This window comes from Carlito syrichta, unplaced genomic scaffold, assembly GCF_000164805.1.
Source record: "Carlito syrichta isolate Samal-C Ts95f unplaced genomic scaffold, Tarsius_syrichta-2.0.1 Scaffold309472, whole genome shotgun sequence".
Taxonomy (NCBI): Eukaryota; Metazoa; Chordata; class Mammalia; order Primates; family Tarsiidae; genus Carlito; species Carlito syrichta.
In genome coordinates, this window is record NW_007253568.1 from 471666 (window position 1) to 496826 (window position 25161).

At 35.0% G+C, this 25161-nt stretch overlaps 1 protein-coding gene across 4 annotated transcripts in view; it reads right to left on the reverse strand.

The window, feature by feature from the left end:
- Nucleotides 1-7091: 7091 nt before the first annotated feature.
- TRIM36 (tripartite motif containing 36) overlaps nucleotides 7092-25161 on the reverse strand; it is a 42919-nt gene continuing 24849 nt past the window's right edge. For all 4 annotated transcript variants that reach the window (XM_021717212.1, XM_008067296.2, XM_021717211.1 and 1 more), the window contains 7 exons: nucleotides 24187-24333; nucleotides 20790-20885; nucleotides 17148-17401; nucleotides 16792-16916; nucleotides 13600-13890; nucleotides 10823-11120; nucleotides 7092-7845 (listed from right to left, as the gene is read on the reverse strand). In XM_021717212.1, the coding sequence (XP_021572887.1) occupies nucleotides 7494-7845; nucleotides 10823-11120; nucleotides 13600-13890; nucleotides 16792-16916; nucleotides 17148-17401; nucleotides 20790-20885; nucleotides 24187-24333 (1563 nt within the window). In that variant the 3' untranslated portion in view covers nucleotides 7092-7493. The remainder of the gene's footprint in view (nucleotides 7846-10822; nucleotides 11121-13599; nucleotides 13891-16791; nucleotides 16917-17147; nucleotides 17402-20789; nucleotides 20886-24186; nucleotides 24334-25161) is intronic.

The following is a 25161-nucleotide window of genomic DNA, read 5'->3' on the forward strand; positions in this document are numbered from 1 at the left end:
GCTATAGTGAAGTCCAACACTCCATAAGCTCTCTTACACACAAAGCTATTAACACCAGACTTGAGTGCTTCAACCTTTAATAGAAATAGACAGCAAACGCAAAAAGCCCAAAAAGATAAGGCAAAATGGTACAGCCACTTTGGAAGACAGTTTGGCAAAAACTAAATACACTCTTACCATACAATCCAACAACTGAGCTCCTGGATACTGAATTTACCTCAAAAAGTTGAAAATTTACATCCACACAAAAACCTGCATGTAGATGTTTTATGGCAGCTTTAATTATAGTTGTCAAAATATGGAAGCAACCAAGATGCCCTTCAGTAAGTGAATGGGCAAACTGGTACACCCAGACAAGGGACTATTATTTAGTGCTAAAAAGAAATAAGCTATCAAACCATGAAAGAAAATAGAAGAACCTTAAATGCATACTACCAAGTGAACAAATCCAATCTGAAAAGGCTACATACTGCATGGAGACAGTAAAATGATCACTGTAGAAGGTTGAGGGGAGGAGGATAAATAGGAAGCACAGAGAATATTTAAGGCAGTGAAACTACGCTGTATGATTGTGGATGCATATGATTATACATTTGTTCAAACCCATAGAATGTACAAGAGTGAGCTGGGCGCAGTGGCTCATGCTTGTAATTTCAGCACTTTGGGAGGCGGAGGTGAAAAGATTGCCTGAGCTCAGATATTCAAGACCAGCCTGACTTACATGGCTAGACCTCATCTCTATAATAAATCAAAAAATTAGCCTGATGTGGTAGGACATGCCTGTGGTTCTAGCTACTTGGAAGGCTGAGGCAGAAGGACCACCTGAGCCTAGCGGGTCGAGGCTGCAGTGACCATGCGCATGCCACTGCACTCCAGCCTGGGTGACAGAGACTCTGACTCAAAAAAAAAAAAAAAAAAAGAACGTGAAGGAGTGAATCCTAATGTAAATTATGATATACCAGTGTAAGTCCCACTATTCTGATGGGGGATATTGATAGTGGGGGAGTCTATGCATGCAGCGTGGGGCAAGGACATATATGATAAATATCTGAACCTTCTGCTTACTTTTGCTGTGAACCTAAAACTGCTCTTAAAAAATAAAATTGATTAAAAACAAAAAGCCCAAACAGTTGAGAAAATTCCCTAACACTAAAGGTGGAAACAAAATAAAAGAAAACCTGAAAAAATACAGGAATATTTCAAGAAAATGTAGGGAGCAAAATTAATCAAAGAAATAATAAAGTCTAAGAGTGGTAAGGAAAGATACTGCATCAGTGAAACAAGAATAGCATGCTATCAAAATAGATAAGAGCATGAAGCAATCTAATATCTGACTAATAGGAGAACTCCTAAAAAGTAGTGAAGTGAAATTAAGGGAAAGAAATCACCAAATAAATAATACAACTTCCTAGAACTGAAATAAATTATTGAATGCCCAAAACATGGCAAAGAATATTATAAAATTTCAAATCATCAGAGATAAAATAGGAGCTAAAATCTTTCTGAGAAGAAACACAGGTTATATCCAAAGAATCAAGAATTAAAATAGCATTAGACTTCACTATTAAGACTGAGTGCTAACAGATAGATAACAGAACAATGCTTTGAAAAAAAAAGACCAACTGGAACTGTTAAGTGGGAGATTAGAACAAAGAAATTTTAGAACAAACAAAATTTGAAAGAGTCTACCTTCCCTGAACCTTCTCTCAAGACACTCACTGAAGAATATGCTCTATTAAAATGAGAATATAAACCAACTAAGACAAAGGCATGGGACCCAGGAGATGAGATTCAAATTAGAAGAAAGGAAAAGGTTATGCTTAGGATAAAGGCAAAGGGAAGTCCCAAGAGCTTTGCAGCAGACCCAAGAACATGTCATACTACAGAAGGATGACAAAGAGTTATAGGAGAGCTTCCTCAGGAAAAACAAATAGAAACATTTGACCCTGAGGAAATGTCTTATTAGAGGGATTTTATGGAGCTCTTGGAAGGCAAAAGATGACTTAGCAACTCAAAGAAAACTAAGTGAAATAGGCAATTATTAACTCCAAGAAAAAAAAAGTTGCACAAGAAATACATAGTACATCTACTTGGTTGAATATTAAACAATATTTAGATACTAAAATTCCCATTTAGTATTACATGATGTTGACAAATAATGCCTAATAATGTTAGTAGAAAATGAGTATTATTAATATAGATATGAATACAGAAGAAACAAGAGTTTAATGTTGCCAATTCTGAGAAGCTGGATGAGGGTGGAGATGAAGGACTGGAAGTCTGCTGTTAATATTTGACTTTATCATTATTTGACTTTATAAACTTGCATTGATTATTTTGGAGTATAATATACACATTATTTTGAAGAGACTACAAAATACTTCTATAGCAGCTAACAGTGCTCACCACCCAACATCGGAAACTCGATCCAATTCTTAAGATCACAAGACAGATATGCTATTCCAAAGAATATTAGCTTTGTGCTTAGAAGACTCTTAACTTGGGAGATCAAAAAGAAAGCAGATCTCCATAAGCAGTCATATTCATCCCTTCAGCACAGACTCAAGACTACATTTGAACCACAAACCAACCTAAACACCAAGGAACTTTCTAAAGTCTTCCGAAAGGATGCAATGCTTAAAAATTAAACCAACCACTGAATTCAGATAGGTTAAAAAGGAATCTAGGAAAAAAGGGAAATGTTTTATTAAGTATTTTTAAATTACCTGTAGGCAGTCAGACTACAGTCTACAATTCGCACATCATACACTTCAATTTATTTTCATTTTGACAGTATTCTACAATCTTACAGGGAGGTCTAGCCAGTACTCTAAGGATTCTCTCTCTCTCTCTCTCTCTCTCTCTCTCAACCATAACACTTATTCTTCTCTATTCCAAACAAAGTTTCAGATAAGAGATATAAACTCAAAGAAGTAGCAACTCTATTAGTCTCACAGATGACCTCAACAAGGAACAGCCAACTGGGAACAGAAATACCAGAAAGCCAAAACAGAAAATTGCGTAGCTTTCTATGTCTTCAAAACAGTTCCTTTTCTTTGAATATGTTCTAACATGTCAGAATATTATAAATATCCTTATTTAAGCAGTCAGCCCAATAACCATTAGCCTCCCTTTTCCCCTCAAATACACCAAATTTCTTCCCATTTGTGCCAGTTATTTCCCATTTACTCTAGCCCCTCAGTCACCACCAGGTCTATTCTTTCCTTCCTCTGCCCCTCAACTGCTATCTGCAACCCTGAAGAGCCCTTGTGGGCTGGTTTCCAGTTGGGTTTGGCTAATAAACAGCATCAGCAAATCAGGAGGAGAATGAAACCACATCTCTGGCAACAGCCACCCACCCAAAGCAACCTCCGATCTCACCAGGCAACTTGTTCCTTAACTTTCTCTCATTGAGATCTAAGAAACTTGATTTCCTCCCCTTGTCCTTCTCATTCTAGAGACAGTAATGGCTTCAGGCTGTTGCTAGACTTTCAAGTTCTCACAACTGCTTCTTTCCTTCTTTACTGCTGTCCATATCACTATGCAGTCATTTCATGAACTTTGACCAGGGGGCGAATTCATTTCTGGCCAGAGCTCAGAACAATTCACCAAACCTAAGCCTTTCTGCATTTCTGGTTCACTCTACCGCAAGTGGTCATCACCTACATCTCTGCATGGCAGCTCCTTAGCAACCAGGTGTCAAACTTATAGTACCCTCTTCAGAAGGGCTACCCTCCACCTCAAGCACTCTCTAGCCCCTCCTCATTTTCATCATCTCTCTTTGCTAGAAAGTAAACTCTATGAAAGCCAGAACCTAGCTAGGTTGTCTTGTTCACTCTATACCTCCCACACAGCACCATGCCTCATAGATAGCAGCAGTTTAAAAACTTTTTATTAAGTGGGCTTTGCTTTGTTGCCTAGGCCTGTAATTCAGCCTAGGCAACAAAGCAAGACTCTCACCTCTACAAACCATCAACACAAAACAAACAAACAACAAAAACAGAAAAATGAGCAGGGCATGGTGAAACATGCCTACAGTTCAGCAACTCAGGAGGCTGAGGCAGGAGGATCACCAGAGCCCAGGAGGTCAAGGCTGCAAAAAGCGGTGATCATGCTACTGCACTCTAGCCTGGGCAACAGGATAAAACTCTGTCTTAAACAAGTAAACAAACAAACAAAAAAACTTTTTGTGAAATGAATGGAATAGTTCCAAGTTAAACCTAACAAAACTAAATTCCTTCAAGTTTATTTTTTTAAAGCAAGAGAGTCCCAAGCAAAACTCCAATTATCAAGAGAGTCCCATAGACAAGCAGATAAATGCTTGAAATGAAAATCTGTCTGATAGCACATAATTTCTTTTTTTAAGAGTATTCTTGGCTGGGCGCAGTGGCTCAGCCTATAATCCCAGCACTTTGTGAGGCCAAAAGGCAAGAGGATTGCTTGAGCCTAGGGATTTGAGACTAACCTGGGCAACTTGGTAAGAACTGTCTCTACAATAAATCACAAAAAGCCCTTTGGAAGGCTAAGACGAGTGAATTGCCTGAGCTCACGGGTTTGGACAAGCCCAGGCAACTTGGGAGACCTAGTCTCTACAATACATCGATAGCGCGTGCCTGTAGTTCAGGCTACTTGGAAGGTTGAAGTGAAAGGATCATGGCAGCCCAGCAGGTCGACGCTGGGGTGGCTGTGAGTTTGCGTGCCACTGCATTCCAGCCTGGGTGACGGAGTAAGACTCCAACTAAAAAACAAACAAACTTGCCGGGCATGGTGGCATGTGACTGTAGTTCCAACTACTTGGAAGGCTGAGGGGGAAGGATCACCTAAGCCCAGCAGGTCGAGGCTGTGGAGGCCATGAGCTTGCCACTGCTTTCCAGCCTGGCCAACAAAAATGAGACTCCAAATCAAAAAAACAAAAAATGGGTATACTTGCCTATAATACTAGTTCCCAATTATTTTCTATAGCAATAAAATTGATTATATTTCCATATGGGACACACTTCCAGGGCCTAATCAGCTTATGGGCTATGGCAAATGATTTACCAGGCCCAGGTTATATTCAATCTTCAAAAGGAGATAGCTCTGACTCCCACTACTTTCAAGAAAGAAACTGTGAATCTGAGAAGTTACTATTCAGTGTCATAGAGATAGCCTTGAACTATTATTATTAAAATAAACTTTTACTAGGAACTAAAGGAACACTCATTTGGATCAGAAAAAGAAATATTAGACAAACTGATCAATTAAGCAATTGAAGTTTCATGTTAAGCTTTTCTGATGATCACTTTCATAAGAATTAAAATTAATTCATAAATGTTCAAAATGATTTTATATAAAAGTTTAGCTCTAAGTTAATATGTGCAGCTAATCATCTTTTCATAATCTTTCAATTTTTCATATAAACATACTAAAAATTCCTGAAATGTGGCAATTACACTTGAATTCTTTTTAATTTTTATTAAAAATGAAATAAACACAGTTGAACAACTTATAGAAAACTGTTCAATATTTGAAACACTTTCCTATTCCTGTTAAAGCTTTTAAAAATGTCTACATGAAATGTGCTTGCACAAGACTTGAGAGTATCAAACTTAACCACACATGTGACTTTAGCAGCTTTATTGCACAATGATCCATAAAACACTGCAGTATTTGCTTAGTTTAGTCTATGTCATAAAGTGCTATTCATAGATAGGAAAGTAACAAAGACTACCAAACACTGAAATTCTCCACAATATTTTCTACTTCGGTTGGTGGGTATGGGGATGGTAGTGATAAAAAGCTAATTTAATGCTACCAGTTTGAAAAATAAATTTCCATGAAAAATAGAATTTTAAAAAAATGCCTAAGAGTTTTGGTTACTCAGTTAAGCATTAATAACAGTATAGTTTCTAAACATTTTTTAACTTCAAAAAAATATTCAGTTTAAATAAAAACCACCTACCTGTTCTTGCAAAAATAAATATACAAAATTAGGTAAAATGTAATTCCTCAAATTAAAAGAGTCTACAACTTTTAAAAAGATACATAGTCATTATGATCTTAGTTAGTAATTCCTAAATAATTAAATTTATATTTTTATTTGCTTAAATTACAAATACTTATTACCAAACAATGAGCCATAGAAAAATGCCATACAAGTGAACTAAACAAATAATTAAACAATTAAAGAAGAATATATTATAGAACACATTTTATAATATTTTAATACGACTAAAATATATCATGAACTTTTCAAACACATAAACATAAACCAGATATGTAATATTTATGCCAAAAAATGAAAATCACAAGACACACTAAGAAAGCAAAAGAACAAATACAACTTCAGTATCAGTCCATTTTCACTAATATTTCTGAAAAATAATTATATGATACGAGCACAAATATTTTCATAGAGTAAGAAAATCTGAAGGTAAATTTTTCTGAAAAAAAAAATTACATAAAGTGAATAGTTTCATGTGTTAGTTGAGAACTTTGTGTTTCCTGTAAGAAGCCATGTTTACTACACATGCCGGTTAATGGGTGTTACAGCTAAGGGAATTCTTTATTTTATTTTATTTTATTTTGAGTTGGAGTCTCACTCTGTCACCCAGACTGGAGTCCAGTGGCCGCTCCCGGCCACCGCAGCCTCAACCTGCTGGGCTCCGGCAATCCTTCCACCTCAGCCTTCCAAGTAACTGGAACTACAGGCGCGCGTTACCATGTCTGGCTAATTTTTTGATTTATTGTAGAGATGAGGTCTGGCCAAGTTGTCCAGGTGGGTCTCGAACCTGTGGGCTCAGGCAATCCACTCACCGCAGCCTCCCAAAGCACTGGGATTACAGGCTGAGTCACCGAGCCCGGCTAGGAAATTATTTAAAATGTCCTTATCAATACAGTTTATGGTCTCAAAAATAAAAAAAAGTAGTATTCATTTCCCAGGCAATATACTTTTAATAATTATGCACTTTAAAATACACAATTTTCCACTTAAATATACTACCTTTTTTATGGCATTTTTCTTTGTACCTACCTAGAATTTTGTTTACCTATTAAAAACAAACTCAAGACACGCTGCTTAGTACTAGTTCCCATCCATGAACCATTAAAAAATACCTTCTCTTAGGACATAAACATGATATAAAAATGAAAAACCAAACACAAAAGAAGCATAATAAATACTTTTATATTCCCACCCACCCCCAGAAAAAGGGATGTATCAGCATCCCAGCTGACATAAATAAATTAGACTTCCTGTGCATAAAGAGAAATACCATAATCCAGTTGCAAAGTTAACATTTCAGAATTAACCAGGCACTCCCATTGTTTGTGAAAGGCGGAACAATGACATGGAAGAGACAAGGCTGTTTAGGTTTTCTGTGTTTTAAGAAGAATCATACACAAGAACAAGTGTGGTGGACAGAATACTTAATGAAATGTAATTAGTTACGAAGTCAACACCAAGGCATTGTTTTGCTCACATTTGTCATCCGAAGTCACATCAGATGTTTACACTACATGTCCTCTTGGTATTCTAGATATTTTGCTGTGATGGGTTCTTCAAGCTGAATTCCTCCACTGCCCATTAAAGCAAATGCTGGATACATGGTATGCGAACAGTCCACTTGGCGCTCATAAAGGCATTTCATGTGATCCATATCATAGAAACTCACTCTACCTTTATCATAATCAAGGAAAATCCCTATACTTGTTGGCATGGGAAGAACTCTATTTTCAGGTTCATTAGAAGTAGGTGACTTGGGTATGAAAAATTTCTTCATGCCTATAGTAACTAAGGTAAAGGGTTGTGAAGAATCAAAATAGGCATCTTCACTTCCGCTGTCATGACCACTGTCTTGCTCATATCTAAAAGACAACACATAAACAAAGTATCTGTATCTGTATCTATAGGTCTCTAAGCATCTTCTAAGCAATTTTATAAGATAATATACATTGATTTAAAGTTAAAATAATTTTTATATCAAAAGTTTTCTATTAAATTAAATTCATACATTTAGAATTATACCACAGACTCAGCCCCAATTTCCTTGTCATAAAACACCACTTTCATCTAGATATATACATGAGAAATACCTAAAGAATCATTAATAACTTTGGCCTACAAAAAAGTGGGGGAGGGGAGAAAGACTGGTCAAAGATTAAATATTTATAGCACATAATCACATACAGTTATGCACTGCATAAAGATGCTTCAGTCAACAATGAACTGCATATACAACAGTGGTCCTATAAAATCACAATAAAGTTAAAAAATTCCTAATGCCTAGTGATATGGTAGTCATTTTAACATTGTAGTGCAACCCATTACATGTTTGTGGTGATAAATCTACTACGCTGCCAGTAGTATAAAAATATAGCACATAAAATTATATACAGTATACAATACTTGACAGTGATATGACTATGTTATTGGTTTATGTATTGACAATGATACTTTTGGTTGTTATTTTAGAGTTTAACTCCTGCTACATATAAAAAAATATTAACTGTAATACAGGCTAAGGCGAGTCCTTCAGGAACAGTTCCAGAAGAAGGCATTGCTGTTACAGGAGATGACAGCTTCCTACATGTGTTGCCCTTGAAGACATCCAGTGGGACAAGATATGAAGATAGAAAACAGAGGTAGTGATGATCCTGACCCTATGTAGGCCTTACTATGTATTTGTCTTAGTTGTTGTTTTTTTTTTCCTAACTCTAGCTTCCTGTGGGGCATGTCTTAGTTTTTAATAAAAAAAAGTTTAAAAAGTAAAAAATAAAGTAATTTAAAATAGAAGAAAGTTTATAGGATAAAACTATAAAGAAATAAGTTCTTTGTACAGTTGAACAGTGTGCGTTTTAAGCAGTGTTCTTATAAAAGAGCCAAAAGTTTAAAAAAATTAAAGTTTATAAAACAAAGCTAGGATTAATTTATTATTGAAGAAAAAAAATGTTAATTAATTTAATGTAGCCTGGGCACACAGTGTTTATAAAGTCTACAGTAGTGTAGAGCAATGTCCTAAGCCTTCACGCTCACTCACCACTCACTCACTGACTCATCCAGAGAACTTCCAGTTCTGCAAGCCCCATTCATGCATGGTAAGTGCTTTACACAGGTGTACCATTTCTGTGTTTAGATACACAAATATTGTGTTACAATTGTGCACAGTATTCATTACAGTAACCACATGATTAAAACAGGCTAAGAGCAGAAGGTTTTATGAAGTAAAGCTATACTTTTTGTCCCACCTGTCCTCACTTTAGGTCTTCCCTCCAGGAGTCATTTGAACTCTTGTGCTGTGCAGGTTTATAGTCTAGGAAAAACAGGCTATACTATATAGACTAGGTGTGTAGCAAGCCACACCATCTAATCTAGATCTGTATAAATACTACGATGTTTTCACAATGATGAAATTGCCTAACTACACATTTCTCATCACTATGCAACACATAACTGCTTAGGATAAAGACAAGATATGTGCGCTAATCCAAGGAATTATCAGGCTAAATAAAATAAAATGGGCACTGCAAAATAATGCAAGAGAAAAAAGCATGTTTCACACTTCTCCTAAGAACTCTATTTCCTGGTTGGAATTTCTACATGATCTATGATGTAAATAAGTCTTATGAAGCTTATTTCCCTCTATTATAAAACATGATATCTAATTATAAAATTATAATACTTAATTTTATACATTTGATAAAATTATATATTTTATAGTTATAAAACATTATGGAATATTTGATACATGTTTCCCATTTTTTTCAATATGCATATCTTACTTTTTATATATGTGGGATCACACTGCATATGACATACTGCACCAACAATTTTAATCAGGCTTTTTCATTTCTAGTATTTCTCATATTATAAATGTTTCAAACATTAATACTAATATTCTATCCGGTAGACATACCCTATGTTTAATCAATCATTTCCCTATTACAACTTTCAATGTTATGTAAATTTCTCATTTTGTTCTTCAAAAAGTTTTTCCTTTCATACAGATTGTTAACCTGGAATACTGCTCACATAAGTAGTCAAAACTATTCTAGGCTAGTTCACCTTACTCTTTCTAAAATAACTAAAGTACGATCTCTATTAGTCAATCTCTAAAGAGTTTATACTAACTCAGTGATCTATCACAGAAACAAAAGAACTGAGTATTACATGTTCTCACTCATAAGTAAACCCCGAACATTTAACATAATACTATAGAAAGGAATTGGCAGTAGCTGGAAACTGCCAGGGAACACAAAACATCAATAAGGGTTCCTGATCTCAAACCAGGGACCAAAGGGAGGTCCAAATTCTACCTGTACAATAACCACTTACATACCTAACCCTAAAGTGTACCCTACCATCTTTAAAATAATTTTTTTTTTAATAAATTTTTTTAAAAAATTGAAATTCTTTACTGTGGAAACATGCCTACCTGACTTATGGGAAAATTTTTAGAAACTTTGTTCCATAACAAAAGAACAACTTAATATCATTTGTGAAGTATGGAAACTAGAGGCACTATATTATGTATGTTGGTAATGCTATATGTCACCTAGATTAAATGATAAAAACACTTTCAAGTCTTACAACTGTGAAGCTATATCATAATCAAGAGGTATCCAAAACAAGACTTTTTTCCCTCATGGCATTAGAAACTAACTGCTAAATCTCATTATTCAATGTGTGAGAAAACCTGTTTTTCTCAAACCACATAAGCACAGCGAAGATCCTTGAATTCAAGAAATGCATACTCCAAATGTAATAAATCAGGCTTATCTTACTTAACAAGTATATTTACTTTTATAAGCATTAATCGAGTCCTAGATCAATACAAGAATCTACCTTGGACTAATTGCATCACGGGGAGAACGGAGCCATTCTTGAAGTTTATCACTTGAAGCAACTCCCACTTTCACCAGGTATGAATATGGTTCCACACGGAAGGCCCAAAAGTATTTCCCTTTTGTAATTCCAACGTCTCCAATAATGTAGTCCAAGCTTGTGTAATAACCCACTTGGATACGTTCCGCAGCAAGGAGAAGATTAAATCCAGCTCTGCTTTCTACCCGGTCTCTCTTTAGGTTCAGCAAGAGGTGTTCATTATTATAGCCACATTTTTCATCAAAGAGAAAACTGAAAACTAAATAAAGGCTTAAAATTAAAATTAGAATGAAAATTATTTATTAACTCTGCTATAATTTAAGGTTAAATTTGATAGATTTTTCAAATAGAAATTATGGAAAAGAAGTCAGGAAGAAGGAGGTGTCATCCTACTTAGCAATTAATTCTCCAAAACCCTACTTAGCAATAACTTCCAGTGTATTCTCTATACCTGAAGATCTTCAGAAATCTCAAAAACAGAAGAAAATATTTTAAATGTATGTGAACATTTATGAATACAGCTCTTTGAAACAGAGATAGAAAATCTATCATACATACTTTACACTATTAGACCTGTTCTATCCTTAAAATAAGGGGCTGTACATTTTCATAAATACCTATATATTTTCTTAAATATCTATTCCAAACTTTGTAAATGTGGAGAATTTTAGCTGTTTTAATATAGCTTTTTCCTTATCAACCAGCATGAGAATCATGATATAGTGGGAAGGAAGGGAGGGAGGTAGGGGGAGAGTGAGTATGGTCTTCTGATTCAGATACCTGAGTTTGAATCTCTGTTCAAGCATTTAACTAGAGTTTGACCTAAACTTCAATTTCTTCATCTATATAATGGAGATAGCATCACTCTCATAAGTCTTTATCAACTCAAATCCACTAAGCATAACGCTGAACTTGCCAATGGGGAAATTAACACAAATGTTCATAAATAGATGAAAAGATAAAGAAAATGTGGTAGAAACAAACAATGGAATATTATTCAGCCTTAAAAAAGGAAATTCTGATACATGCTACAACATGGTTAAACCCTGAAATAAGCCATATGCAAAAGGACAAACTGCATTATCCTACGTATACGATACTTAAACAGGCAAATTCATAGAGTTAAAAAGTAGAAGAGAGATTACCAGGTGACTCTGGGAGGAGGAAGAACAGAAATAATTGTTTAATGAGTACAGAATTTCAGTTTGAGATGATGAAAAAGTTCTAGATATCCGAGTGGTGACTGCTGAACAATATTGTAAATGTACCTAATTCAACTGTACACTTAAAAATGGTTAAACTGATCAATTTTATCTATACTATACCACAATTTTTTTAAATGGCTGCCAAGCATGGTGGCACACCCCTATAGTCCCAGCTACTCCAGGAAGCTGAGGTGGGAAGATTGCTTAAGTCCAGGAGTTAGAGGCCAGGCTGGGCAACATAGTGAGACCCCTGTCTCTTAAAAAAAATGGCTGCCAGCAAACTACAGTCATTTCCCATATGTAGGCTGACCTTTCCTCCTGGTAATGCATAATTAATTGTGCTTCCTTTAAATCTCAAAAGTCTTCTAGTTTGCACAACAAATGTAAAGGGTCACCCCTTATTCATAGGTCTTCTCTCCAAAAAAAGGAAGACAATCCTTAACACTTCCTTTCTTCCTTCCCCCCTCACTGTGTTACTGAAAACAGTAGCTATGTCCAGGTTTCTTTTTTCTTCCACTTACAGTCTGAGAGACTAGAGAAGAAAGCAGAAAACAGCAAAAATCATAAAATATTTACCTCATACTTGCAAATGCATCCTTAAACTTTCAATTAAATTTTGTTAAAATTCAAGAAAAATAATTTTAGTCAACCTTATATATTTGTATTCTAATTTTAGTTAAAGCCACAATGCACATGAAAAACAAATAGTGCTTTTCTATTTTGGACAAAAAGGGAAGGAAGGGCAGAGTGCAGAAAATATGGGTATATAAGCCACTAAAAACAGGCAGGAAGCAATGAGGTCTAAAAACTAACGGAACATATCTGTAAGGTAGCGACTGACAGGGAAAAACATTTTCTTGCTAATCAGACTAAGCACAAGTGTAGTTCTAAACATCACTTGCTTATGGAGACACTGTAGTGACCACCAACTAACCTGTACAATCATTCTCATTCTCTAAAAATCTTTAGGCATTCCCACACCCAAAATATCAGTGGCTTTTAACTTGGAAGGGGAAGGAAGAGTTATTAAACATGAGGAGCTTTCATGTGTGGGAGAGAAAGCTACCCATGTGGTTCTAATATGTGTCTTCCATCCCAAAGTGCTGAGAATCATTGGATTAGAAAATCCAGGCAAATCAGAATTAAATTAAATCAAAATTACATTTTTAGGATATTGCACCTAAATCCTTTGACTTCCTGCACTGACCAAAAAATATAGAATTATTTAAATTAACTTTTAAGGTAGCATTTATGCTATTTTAATGCCAGTTTAATAACTCTACTCACCCAAAAGTCTTCCTTTCATGTTTTGTTTTGTTTTTCTATCTGACATCAGTTAAAAACTAATCCTGTTCTCAGCCTACAAAGTAAAATTCAAGTATTCATTTCATTTTTAAATGCTAGCTGGATATGAAAGCTACTTTTCTAGAGTCTTTAAAAACCAACAGCTTGTTTCAACATAGGTATCCATGGAGAAAATGACTATTTTATCGAGGTTTCTGCCAACTCTAATGCATTTTTTATTCTCAATACCTGGAGCTGGAGGAGTATGAAGAATCAACTCTCTGCTGCAAGGACTACAAATTGAACCCTTGTAGGCTCTCACTCTGAAAGCATAGTCACTATTGCTTTCAAGACCTGAAACAACTTTACTTGTACCACACACTTCTATCTCATTCCACGACAACATTTCATCATCTCTATTAATCTTGCGATATTCAAGAACATAGCTATCAGCTATATCCTTTTCCGGATGGTGCCAATTTATTAAGGCATTGTTATAAACTTTGCTCTGTTCTTCATTGATCTCTGGCACATCTAAACCTGAAAGAATTATGAAACAAAAAACAATGTTAGAATATTGATATTTTGAAGCCTGTATTTTTCCTTAATAAAAATAATGTATTGACAATACTTAATGACCTCAATACTGCCCAAGAGTTTTCTAAATTGGGAATACTCCTTATAAGAAAAAGAATATAAAATAAGGTATAGTCATAACTAAAAGGAAAAAGAAAAATGAAAAATAAGACAAAAATGAACTCAATTTTAACTTCAGTTATTAAAATTATTAATTCTGAAATGCAATATGGTTAATTTTGTAACCATATTTCTACTAAATAACATCCCTGGACTTGAAATATTTTACCTATGTCCTCCCATAAGCAAACTATTATCTTGAAAAATATTTTAAGTCTAAGCTTGGTGAGTATATCTAATAAATTATCAATGGTTTATAACAATGGTTTCCTCTCATTTTCTTTTGTAGAGTTGCAAAGTAATTTAATTTTTCTGAATATAATCATGATATATATTTTTGTAAGAAAATCAGAAACTAAAGAATATACATAAAAAATTTTAAGTAGCCCAAAGATAATCACTATAACCATTTTGTATAGATCCTGGCAGCATTTTCCCTCAATAGCACACTACTAGATGAGCATATCAACACTTCATTGTCTATTTTTAGACACAGGTTTCTACTTTTTTACTAAAAAGACAATGGTTAAAATCTTACAGCTAAATCTTTGTGCATATGCATAATCCTTTCCACAGAACAAATTCCTAAACTTAACCACCTGGATCAAACAATAAGAACAATAAGTTATAAAAGTTACCGCACACTTTTATGTCAAATCACAGAGAAGGATATGAAATGAAAAGCAGAAATCCCCCTCTTCTCCTTATCCCCCACTACAACATAAACAATTACAAGCATGTCTGTGTATGGTATATTTCTATAACTGAACGTTATATTAGCCATAATGAGATCTGGAAAGTCACCTAGAATACATTTTAAAATTTAAAAAAGATAAAACAAGTTACAGATTAACATGAATAACATTCTCTACTCCACACCCTCTTTTGAAAAGCACTGCTTACTTTAAAAGGGTGTATGTGGGGGGAAAAAAATGAAAGGAACATCTACTAGCTGGAAGCTGGGTGTCTACCATCCCACTCTAACCCACCCATTTTAGTGGGTTCTATTATATACTGGTGTAACCCAAGATTAAACACCTTCAACCTCACCTTTCCAGAGACTGTTTTGATATCAACAGGAAAAGGAGGACCTAGAACTCACAAGTAAGCTAATATATATTTACATAAGAAAAATAAGTCAAGTACACATTTTGGAAACAGAAAGAGTACAGTGTATGAAATAGAATCTGTATTTTAAATAGTAACAAACATCTATTTGAAAAAAATAGTCATAATAAATAAGTATATATCAGATTCAGGTACAGATATGAAAATTAAAGAGTCACTGTAATCCTTCAGAGTTTTTAACTTTTAACAAGACAAATTTACTTTGACTGAATGTCCAAATCTACAAATCTGTACCTATAGTAATTTTACTATAATTATATCTGGTCACCAGAATTCTGACTGGTCACCATTACTAGAAGAGAAATCTCAGAGAGCTGAATGAAATGAAAAGGTAAGAAGACTTTCCTGCCAGGGAACAGCAAAACACAAACATAACAATTGTTATGGACTGAACTGTGTGTTGCCCACCCCCCAATTTACATGTTGAAATCCTAAACTCCAGTACCTCAGAATGTGACTACATTTAAAGAGGGGGTCTTTAAAGAGGTAATTAAATTAAAAAGAAGTCCTCAGAATGGACCCCAATCCAATAGACTGGTGTCCTTATAAGAAGAGAAGATTAGGAAACATTTACACAGAGGGATGACCATGTGAAGACACAAAGAGAAGATGGCTATCTACCAAGGAAAGAGGCCTCAGAAGAAATCAACCCTGCCAACAGCTTGTTCTCAGACTTCTAGCCTCCAGAATTCTGAGAAAATGAATTTCTGTTTGAGTCCCTTGGTCTGTGGTACTTTCTTTATGGCAGCCCAAGTGAACTAATACAGCAACATAAACATTTAAACATCCTAGAGTCAGTTTTAGGCTACAGATTCCATTTCTAAGTTTCTGCCTGAGAGAAACTCCAAAGCACATGCACAGAAAAAAAAATTGACAAACATTCAATGCATTTCTTATAATAGGAAAAAAATAGAAAAAAAGTCTCTCAGTAAGAAAATGATTTATTTATGAAATACTATAAACAGATAAAATATAGCTTTAAACCAGAACTTCACTGAACAAATACTTATCTTAAACTTTTTTTTACAAAAGCAATTTACAAAAAGGATACATACAACATGATGCCATTCATGCAATGTTTAAAAACACACAAACAGAATATAGCTTTTTGTGCTTAGAAACATACTTAAAAAACATAAATGAGATATGATTTCAGGATGCTATGATGACCTGGGCCCTGAAATGCTACCTTATGAAATGCAAAGCAGAAGTCTCCCTCTTCTCATCCCCCAGCCACAACATACACAATTACAAGCATGTCTGTGTGTGATATATTTCTACAACTGAATGTTATGCAGCCATAATGAGATCTTGTCATCCAGAATACATTTTAAAATTTAAAAAAGATAAAAAACAAGCTACAGAATAACATGAATAGCATGCCTTACTCCACACTCCCTTAAACAAAACAAAACAAAACAAAAACCTTACTTTAAAGGGGTCTACATGAGGAAAAAAATGAGAAGAACAACTATTAGCTGGAAGCTGGGTACCTACGACCCCACTCTCACCCACCCAGTTTAGGGGGAATTTGTATTTCTGAAGGGAATTTGTGTTTCTTCTGTACAGTGCAAATTCAAACTAAAAGAAAGAAATTTTGCCTTCACTAAGACTTACCACTAGAGAAAAAGGACAATTCTCCAAGAAGTTCTGTTTGTTTAGATGTATTAACAACATAGTCTTCAAAAGAAGTCTGAGCTGCAGGTCTAAAGCTCTTCAAAGATTCTGTAGCTTTCTGTATTCTGCAGACAGATATATTTTACACAAAAATAATTCTTTAAAATGGCAAATCAGCCTAAATATCTATAATGTGATTAACAAAAGAAAATCTACACTTCATTCAACATTTAAGTTAAAAATCAAGCAAGACATACATCGCATTAACACGGCACTATGAACTACTGAGAGCTAAAGCTGGAATACACAGCAGCATTTAATGGCACTGCTGAAAAGACGCTAAAGTTAGAGAATACCTGAGGTGGAGTTGTTTTGCCGTCTGTACAAAGCAAGACTGATCCGTCTCCTTAAGCACTTCTTGAGCATAACCCACAAGCCCGTTGTTCTCTAGAAGTCCCTGATATTCTTCCACTTGACTCTGAAATTTGTCTAATCTTAGTTTCTTAGAAGCATCAATTGCCTTCAAAACAGATGATTTTCTCTCTTCCAGAATTTCAAAGAGCTTTTCAAAATGTGTAATTGCTTCTTCTTTAGCCCTCTCTCCATTACACTGTTACAAAACAAAGCATCAACTCATCTCTAAATTCAGATGTCTTTTCACAAAATTCTACATAATTATATTTTGTCTAAGTGATAACAAAAATATAAAAATTCAATGAAACAAACCCAGATATTAAAAAGAAAAATTTCAGCCTGACTCTGAAATTTTCAGAACAGTTTGGCATCAAATAAATTTAGCAAAGAACAACTGACAACTTTTATTTAGACTTACTTTATAATTTTATAATACTATACTTCCTTAGCTTTTCATCTCCAAAGTCTGGCAACAGACACTTTCGTCAACTAAATATATAAACAATCTTTAATTTGTATACAATGAAATATAAAGCAGAAAAGAACTTATTTAACCAAAAACACACAAAAAAACTCAATTCAGAGTTTTTAATTCATTTAAAATTCAGGAATTTTTTTAAACCCTTTCTATATTATTCCAATTTTTTAAAAAGTAAATAACAGTCAGAACACTTAAAAGTCTGAATGTCATTTGTGTAATAAAGTGTTTTTGCTGAGCTCGGTGGTTCAGCCTGTAATCCCAGCACTTTGGGAGGCCGAGGTGAATGGATTGCCTGAGCCCGCGGGGTTTGAGACCTGCCTGGGCAACTTGGCAAGACCTCATCTCTACAATAAATAAAAAAAATAATAATAATAATCAGGCATGGTAGCACATGGCTGTAGTTCCAGCTACTTGGAAAGCTGAGGTGGAAGGATCGCCGGAGCCCAGCAGGTCGAGGCTGCAGTGGCCGGGAGTGTGCCACTGCACTCTAGTCTGGGGGACAGAGTGAGACTCCAACTCCAAAAAAAAAAAGTGTCTTCAGAGGAGAAAAAGACATTCTTTTCTCAAATATGAAACTGTGGGTCTCCTCTTCAAATTAATATAATTTAATTATTATTAAATCCTGACTCAGTTGTGTGACTTTATGCACATTACTTAACTTCTCCATGCCTGAGTTTTTCTCTTCTGAAAACTGGGATAAGAGAAACCATTCAGGTTTTTGAGAGGGTTAAAAAAATATTATTTTCACAAATTGCATACCATAACGTCACATACTCTAAATAAGCATTCACATAAATTGTGTCATAAAATGATCCTATCTGTAGTGTTTATTAAACATTCTGAATTCCTATAAAATCAAAGCACAACTTGATTCTGAAAACAAGACCAGCAGAGTATTTATAAGCAGTTATCATAATAGATCCAGAGGCAGAAGTCACAGAAAAATATCTTCAAAAACATTCTTAAAAGCTGACAATATGTAGCAAAAGTGTACTGTGCACTTTCCAATGGCTTCTGGTCAACACTTATAATGAAAATAAATTTTTTCCAGATTCCTTTCTGTTTCTTAACTCCAACAGCCTCATTGTTTTAAAAGGAGGAAAAAAGGGAGGGGGCAAAGGGCAGTGTCATTTTGATAGTATTTGACTGCCAAATCACAACATTAAGCTCAGAAATGTTATTATACATAGTTAAAAAGATATTTTTCTAGCTAAGTATAAGTATAAATAAAAAGACAGTGTCACCACCATCAAGTCCAAGTCAAAAATGGAGGCTAATTCTCTAGTGTACAAGATTCTTTCTGATGAGCCTACAGATGCAGCTTATGGCAAAAGCACAAAAAACTCAATGTCCCCAGGATCTCAAGGAATCAGTGTCTACATAAATACTTGATACCTCAGTTCCTCATCTTTACCCTATTGGATGACAAACCCCAAAACAGTCACATCTTCCATTATTTCAGAAGTAAAGAGCAGCAGGACTGACAGAACCAACAGAATAAAGACAAAACTAAAATGACCAAAGATGCATCCCCTGAAGTAACTTACTGAGGTGGTAATCTGCTTTGTGTTGGAGGACTATACCAAACTAAGAGAATCTGTCACTTAGATAAAAATATGAAAAAGGGCCAGGCATGGTGGCTCAAGCTTGTAACCCCAGCACTTTGGGAGGTCGAAGCAAGAGGATTGACTGAGTCCACGGGTTCGAGACCAGCCTGGGCAACTTGGCAAGACCTCGTCTTTACAATAAATCAAAAAGTTAGCTGGGCTTGGTGGCACATGCCTGTACTCCCAGCTACTTGGGAGGCTGAGGCGAAAGGATCGTCTGAGCCCAGCAGGTCGAGGCTGCAGTGGCCATGAATGTGCCACTGTACTCCAGGCTGGGGGGCAGAGTGAGACACCAAGTCTAGAAATATATATATATATGAAAAAGAAAATCCCACTTTAAATTGCATGGAAAATGCAATCAGTGAAGATTGGGAAAATAATATTAAAAATAAAAGCAATGTTGACAATGGTGCGGATTCACTTAATTTCTCAATAATTTTGTTCTACATTGGAAAAAAATTCAAGAAGTAATAGTCTCATAGTAGCCAGGATATTTTTATATTTAATTACAATTGTTACAGTGGATTGGGAGTAATAGCTCTTAACTTTGCTTAAAATGGAAGAAAGAAACAGACATACGTCAAAATCGGTAAAGAATATTTGGAACTATAAAAAAACCCAAAATCCAGTCCTATCCTGTTTTACTATATCTTAAAAATGCTATTTCTGTCCTAGTTTTATATTATAGTATGCACACAGAAAAATATACACATAATGTAAAGATCACTAGGTCTTTATAAACACCAAGCAGTATCTGGCAGAGAATTCAGATGAGCTAAAAGAACATTACTCATATCCCAGAAGTCACATTAAAACCTTTTTAAACACTACTCCATGCCTCCTCAATTCTAACAAAATAATCTAGTTTCACCTGTTTGGTACTTCTTATAAATGTCTTTGCATAGTATGACCTCCTTTGTGACTGGTATCTTCCTTTCAATATTATTTGCAAGATTACACTGTTGTATGCAAATCATTCAATCTTACTGCTATGTATATTCCACTATTGATGGGCATTTGGGTAGTTTCCACTTTGTGGCTGTTACAAACAAGGCAGCCATGAACATTCTAATACACGTCTTTTGGTGGACATATGCAGGGTATATACTCAGGAATACCTACAATTTTAAATAAACCTGGTTCTGTCCATATATAGTATGCTTTTCAAAAGCAATCTTTTTACTTCTAAAAATATGAGTAATAAGAAAGCTATCATTTCCCTTACATTACTACTTTTGAGACCTTATTATAATGGCCACTAATGAGTTAGTCATTCTTTCCTGTGTCCCAATACCACTTAATCATTACCTCTATTGTAGCACCGATCGCATAGCATTTAACTTATTTTTCACATTTGTTTCCCTAGTCCCAGAAAAGGAGTGAGATCTAAAACAACTTTGTCTTCCCAGCTTATATAATACCCTCAGGACTTTATGAATAAATAAATGAATGAATGTTTAGATAAAATAATATATGCAAGCCAGTTTATCACTTACCTCTGTTTCTTTCATTAACAAATTTAGTTCAGAAATCTGACTCTTCACTTGGCTTTCCTTACCAATAAGGTAATCGATATCCTTTGAAAGCTTTTCCTGTTGAAACCCAATGGACAGAAATAGAAGTTTAACAAACACGTTGTAGAAGGTTTTTTTTAAAAAATTATATAGTACTCATCCTCTTCTATAGCCTATGATAAACAGTAAAATCAACTGTGGTGATTATCATTATTAATCCAGGGTAAACAGTTACTGGACTTAAGCACACAGGGCAAAAATATCTGGAAGATTAAAAACAAGTTGGAAAAAAGAACAAGATGATGATGCCTATATTAGTCAAAACTTCTGAATACACAATATCTGTGGTTTCATTATCACTTCCAGAACTCCTCCTCCTTTACACCTAGGTTTCTAAGTAAATGCAAAGGCAACAATTCAAACAGTATTGTCTTCCATCAGATTTTATAATTTACTCTCACAAACACCCACATATATACAACAGAAATAGCAATAGTTTTGCAAAATAATCTTAACCAGTCTATTCACTAAGTAATTACACAATAATAAAAACACAGATTTATTTTTTTTAAAGGACAATTTCTAGAACTTAGTAAACAACTTGTTTATAAAGTATTAATTTCAAAATCAGTATATTTTCCCACAGAAATAATATCACAGGTTTTGGTGAGATCTCTAGTCTTTCCCAGAAAACATACTTTATAATATACCCGAATTACATTTAAAAACAAAAGCAACAGCTCTGAAGTCCTATGGGGTAAAAAGTTAGTTATAATAGACAAATGCATTCAGTGTCTAAATAAAAATACAAACATCCAGAAGACACCTCTCAAGTTGTAGCCTTGAAAGGAGGATCTGAGCATTTCAGACTCTCAGTTACCACTGATGACCTGAAATGAAAAGAGCACATAAGAAAAAAAAGAGGGGTAGTTAGGACATTAACAAATGTGTCTCCTACCTACACCATCTTCCTTTTTTTTTTTCTTTACTAAGACCATGTAACAAGATAAGAGAACATATGGAAAAATAAAAGTAATAGGGCTTTGGCAGGACCCATTTTATTTCAGAAGATCACTCAGCAGGCAGACACAGCGAGTCTCCTAAATGGCTTACTAGAGATATTCTTAGGACTGCCTCAGGACCTGTGAAGGTAGAGGGATCTGTGAGGTAGAAGAGTGAAGGACCTGTGAAGTGGAGAGAGATTTCTGGTACTAATGGCAGAATGAGGCCAAGAAAGAAATTCTAATGTCAAACTGTCAATGGTAGGAAGAGACATAATATCTTGTGTCTTAAACCAGCATGGTACAGATGAGGAAACCAAAGCTCACAGAGTATAAATATCACATAGCAGCTGAACCAGAAACCTACTCACTGCATAGTACACTAACCACTATTCCACTGAGATGTACTTCTTCAGCACCGAGCTTCAAGTAAAATGACAGTTCTTCTAATACTGTCCCTCTCGGGCCCATGCTGGGACCAGAAGTACTAAATGCAGATGGTGGTCCTCATTTTTAACTACAGTACTAAAGAGATGAATTTGGCCACTGAAATTGAAGTAAGGCTTCTAAAACAGCTTAAGTTAGAAGTACTAGGCAGGTTAAGATGAGTTAATTGACTCCAAGGGTAAGGACCAGAGAAGAGTAGAAGACAGAATTGAGTTTTAATACTTAGACAAAGTCTCTGGCCAACTATAGTCTTTATCTGAGACAGCTCCAGTCACCATAGCCCCCTCAAGCCTAGGCAGTTTGTTTTTAAAGACTAGACCAAGAATCAGTATGTCCATTTATTCATAAGCCTCCAAAAAGTATACGCACCAGACACTGGTACTAGTCCCTGAAGATCAAAGTCATCTAATGGGGGAAGCAGTTTTAAATCCTTTACATAAATCAGGACCCCAGCTCTCTAAGAACTAATCAGAGTCTAATTTCTTGAGGGCTCCAAAATAGCTCAGAAGCTTTCCTCTGGATAGTGGTTCTTAAATGTTAGTGTTTGTCAGCCTCCTAGGGCTAATAAAGAACTCTGAGGAGATGAAGTGGAGTACAGGGAGGCCAGAGTTTGCAAGGAAAACTAGAAAGACAGCTGTAAAGAGAAAGAACTCCAGAGATATACAAAGAGTTCCCCCTCACATGTTCAGCAGAGCACTGACCAACTTGTGTAAGGAAAGAACTACCCTGAAGGATCAGAGAAAACAATTCCAGGAGCTCATACAAGGCTAGGGATAGTGCCTGTTCCCCACCAGCCAGACTGGAAAAAAAAAAAAAAAAAAACAAAACTCAAAATTCATAGGGCATCTGAAATAGTAATCAAAGAGTTTTACCTCAATAGCTGGGCAAAATTAGCCCTAGAACTAAATACTGCTCTGTTCTATCTAACAAATCTGAAAAGCAAGACCCAGAAGGAACAAACTGTTTCTAAGTAACTTAATCACAAACTCAAAGAAAATTCAGTATTTGTAGGAATCCAAAAGTATCCAGTATCCTAAAAGGTAAAATTTATAATGCCTGGCAGTCAATCAAACATTAGCAGGTATCCAAGGTAGAAAGGAAATATGAACTATAATAAGAAGAAAAATCAATCCAAACTGACCCAGTAATGACACAAATGAGAAAATTAATAGACAAGAACAATGAAATAATTATGCCTGTATTCTACATTTTCAGAGAAGACAGAGGGAAGACATAACATGCCATAGGCAAACACAAAATATAAAACTGTATTCATATATGCAATTAGATATAGGGAAAACATGTATATACGTATAGTTAAAGAAGGAAACAGAATGGGCAGTAGGTTTATGTATAAATTAACTCTTTAAAAATATTGTTTAAAGGAAAAGAATGAAACAAACAAAAAAAGACAATAGTATACCACTGACTTTGCTGTTGATTATCAAATTTGAATGTTTTTAAAGGATCATAAATAAACTTGACAGGAAGCAATTCAGTTTTAACAGGCAAAGGTCTCACCAAAACAAACAAAATACAAATGCAATAGACAAGAAACAAGAATCAAGTGCCTTAAAATAACCACGATCCTGCAACAGGTGTCATTCCTATGCACACATGCATTATCACAGGCACTGAGCTCTTTTGGGAATCATGATCAAGTGTGCTTCACCCTTCTCTCTTTCCCCAGAGTTCAGAACATAGTCTAGCCATCAACATATACACTGAGCATTACCATACCAGTACTACAAAGAACTGTCAGTCAGAAATACTAACAACCTAATATTAGGAGATCATTAAGTAACATAATACATTGTGAACTCATTTTAGTAAAACAAACCATATAATACACCATTAATTTATAAATAAAAACTTAAAAACATAAAGTTATGAAGAATCAAAATTCAGTTCCAAACATAAAGAAGTCCTACCTTTAAGGTTTTGTAGGCACTGCTCATAGTTGTTACACGGTGATTGGAATGATTACCACCCAACTTACAGAGATGACAAACTGGCCTCCTACATAATTCACAGTACATGTTTATTCTCTCTGTTTCATGTTCTGGGCACATTAAAATCTATTGAGTAAAGAATAAAAGTGTGATATTAAGGATCTAGGTTTCAAGTAATCTGACAAAGTCCCCAAATACAAACATTTGCTTTATAAAATTACTACATAAAGCCATTTAAATAAATTTTTAAAATGTTCAAAGAGACAGAAATGCTTGATAAATCACATGAAAATTCTCTGTATGAACTACTGTTTTTCAATTTGAGGGTTGAAACAGTTAAATATGGAGATGTTATTTCTCCAAAAGTTGTTGAGAAGAAAGGTGAAAGTTTCATTCCTATCCAACTCAAGTAGAATAGGATATTTACCAACCTAGAAAGACCATCTGACCACATTGACCTGGCAATTCATAATGATCACGGTCATTATTTTTATGAAGTACTATAACAATTTACGAGAACCTATGACCTTAAAAGAAATCTTAAAAGAAATCCTTAAAAGAAATCTGTTACTAAGACAGTCTTAATACACTTTTATAAGCTTCCAGATTTGTTTGCTTTTACAAACTAATTACAAACACATTGATTTATTTTAGAGCTGTGTTTTTCTGATTTGATTAAACATCTACTTTTTATTTACTGAATAAACTATCACTGTAAGTACACTTGAAATTGTATGTAAAATAACTGTTTTCACATGGAACCAAAATTGTTTCGTTAAGCACAGGCCAGGCCATGTCCATGTGTTTTCTCTTTCTCTTTCTCTCTCTCTCTCTCTCTCTCTCTCTCTCCCTCTCTCTCCCCCCCCTCTCTTCCCCTTTCTCTTTCTCTTTCTCTCTCTCTCTCTCTCTCTCTCTCTCTCTCTCTCCCTCTCTCTCCCCCCCTCTCTCCCTCTC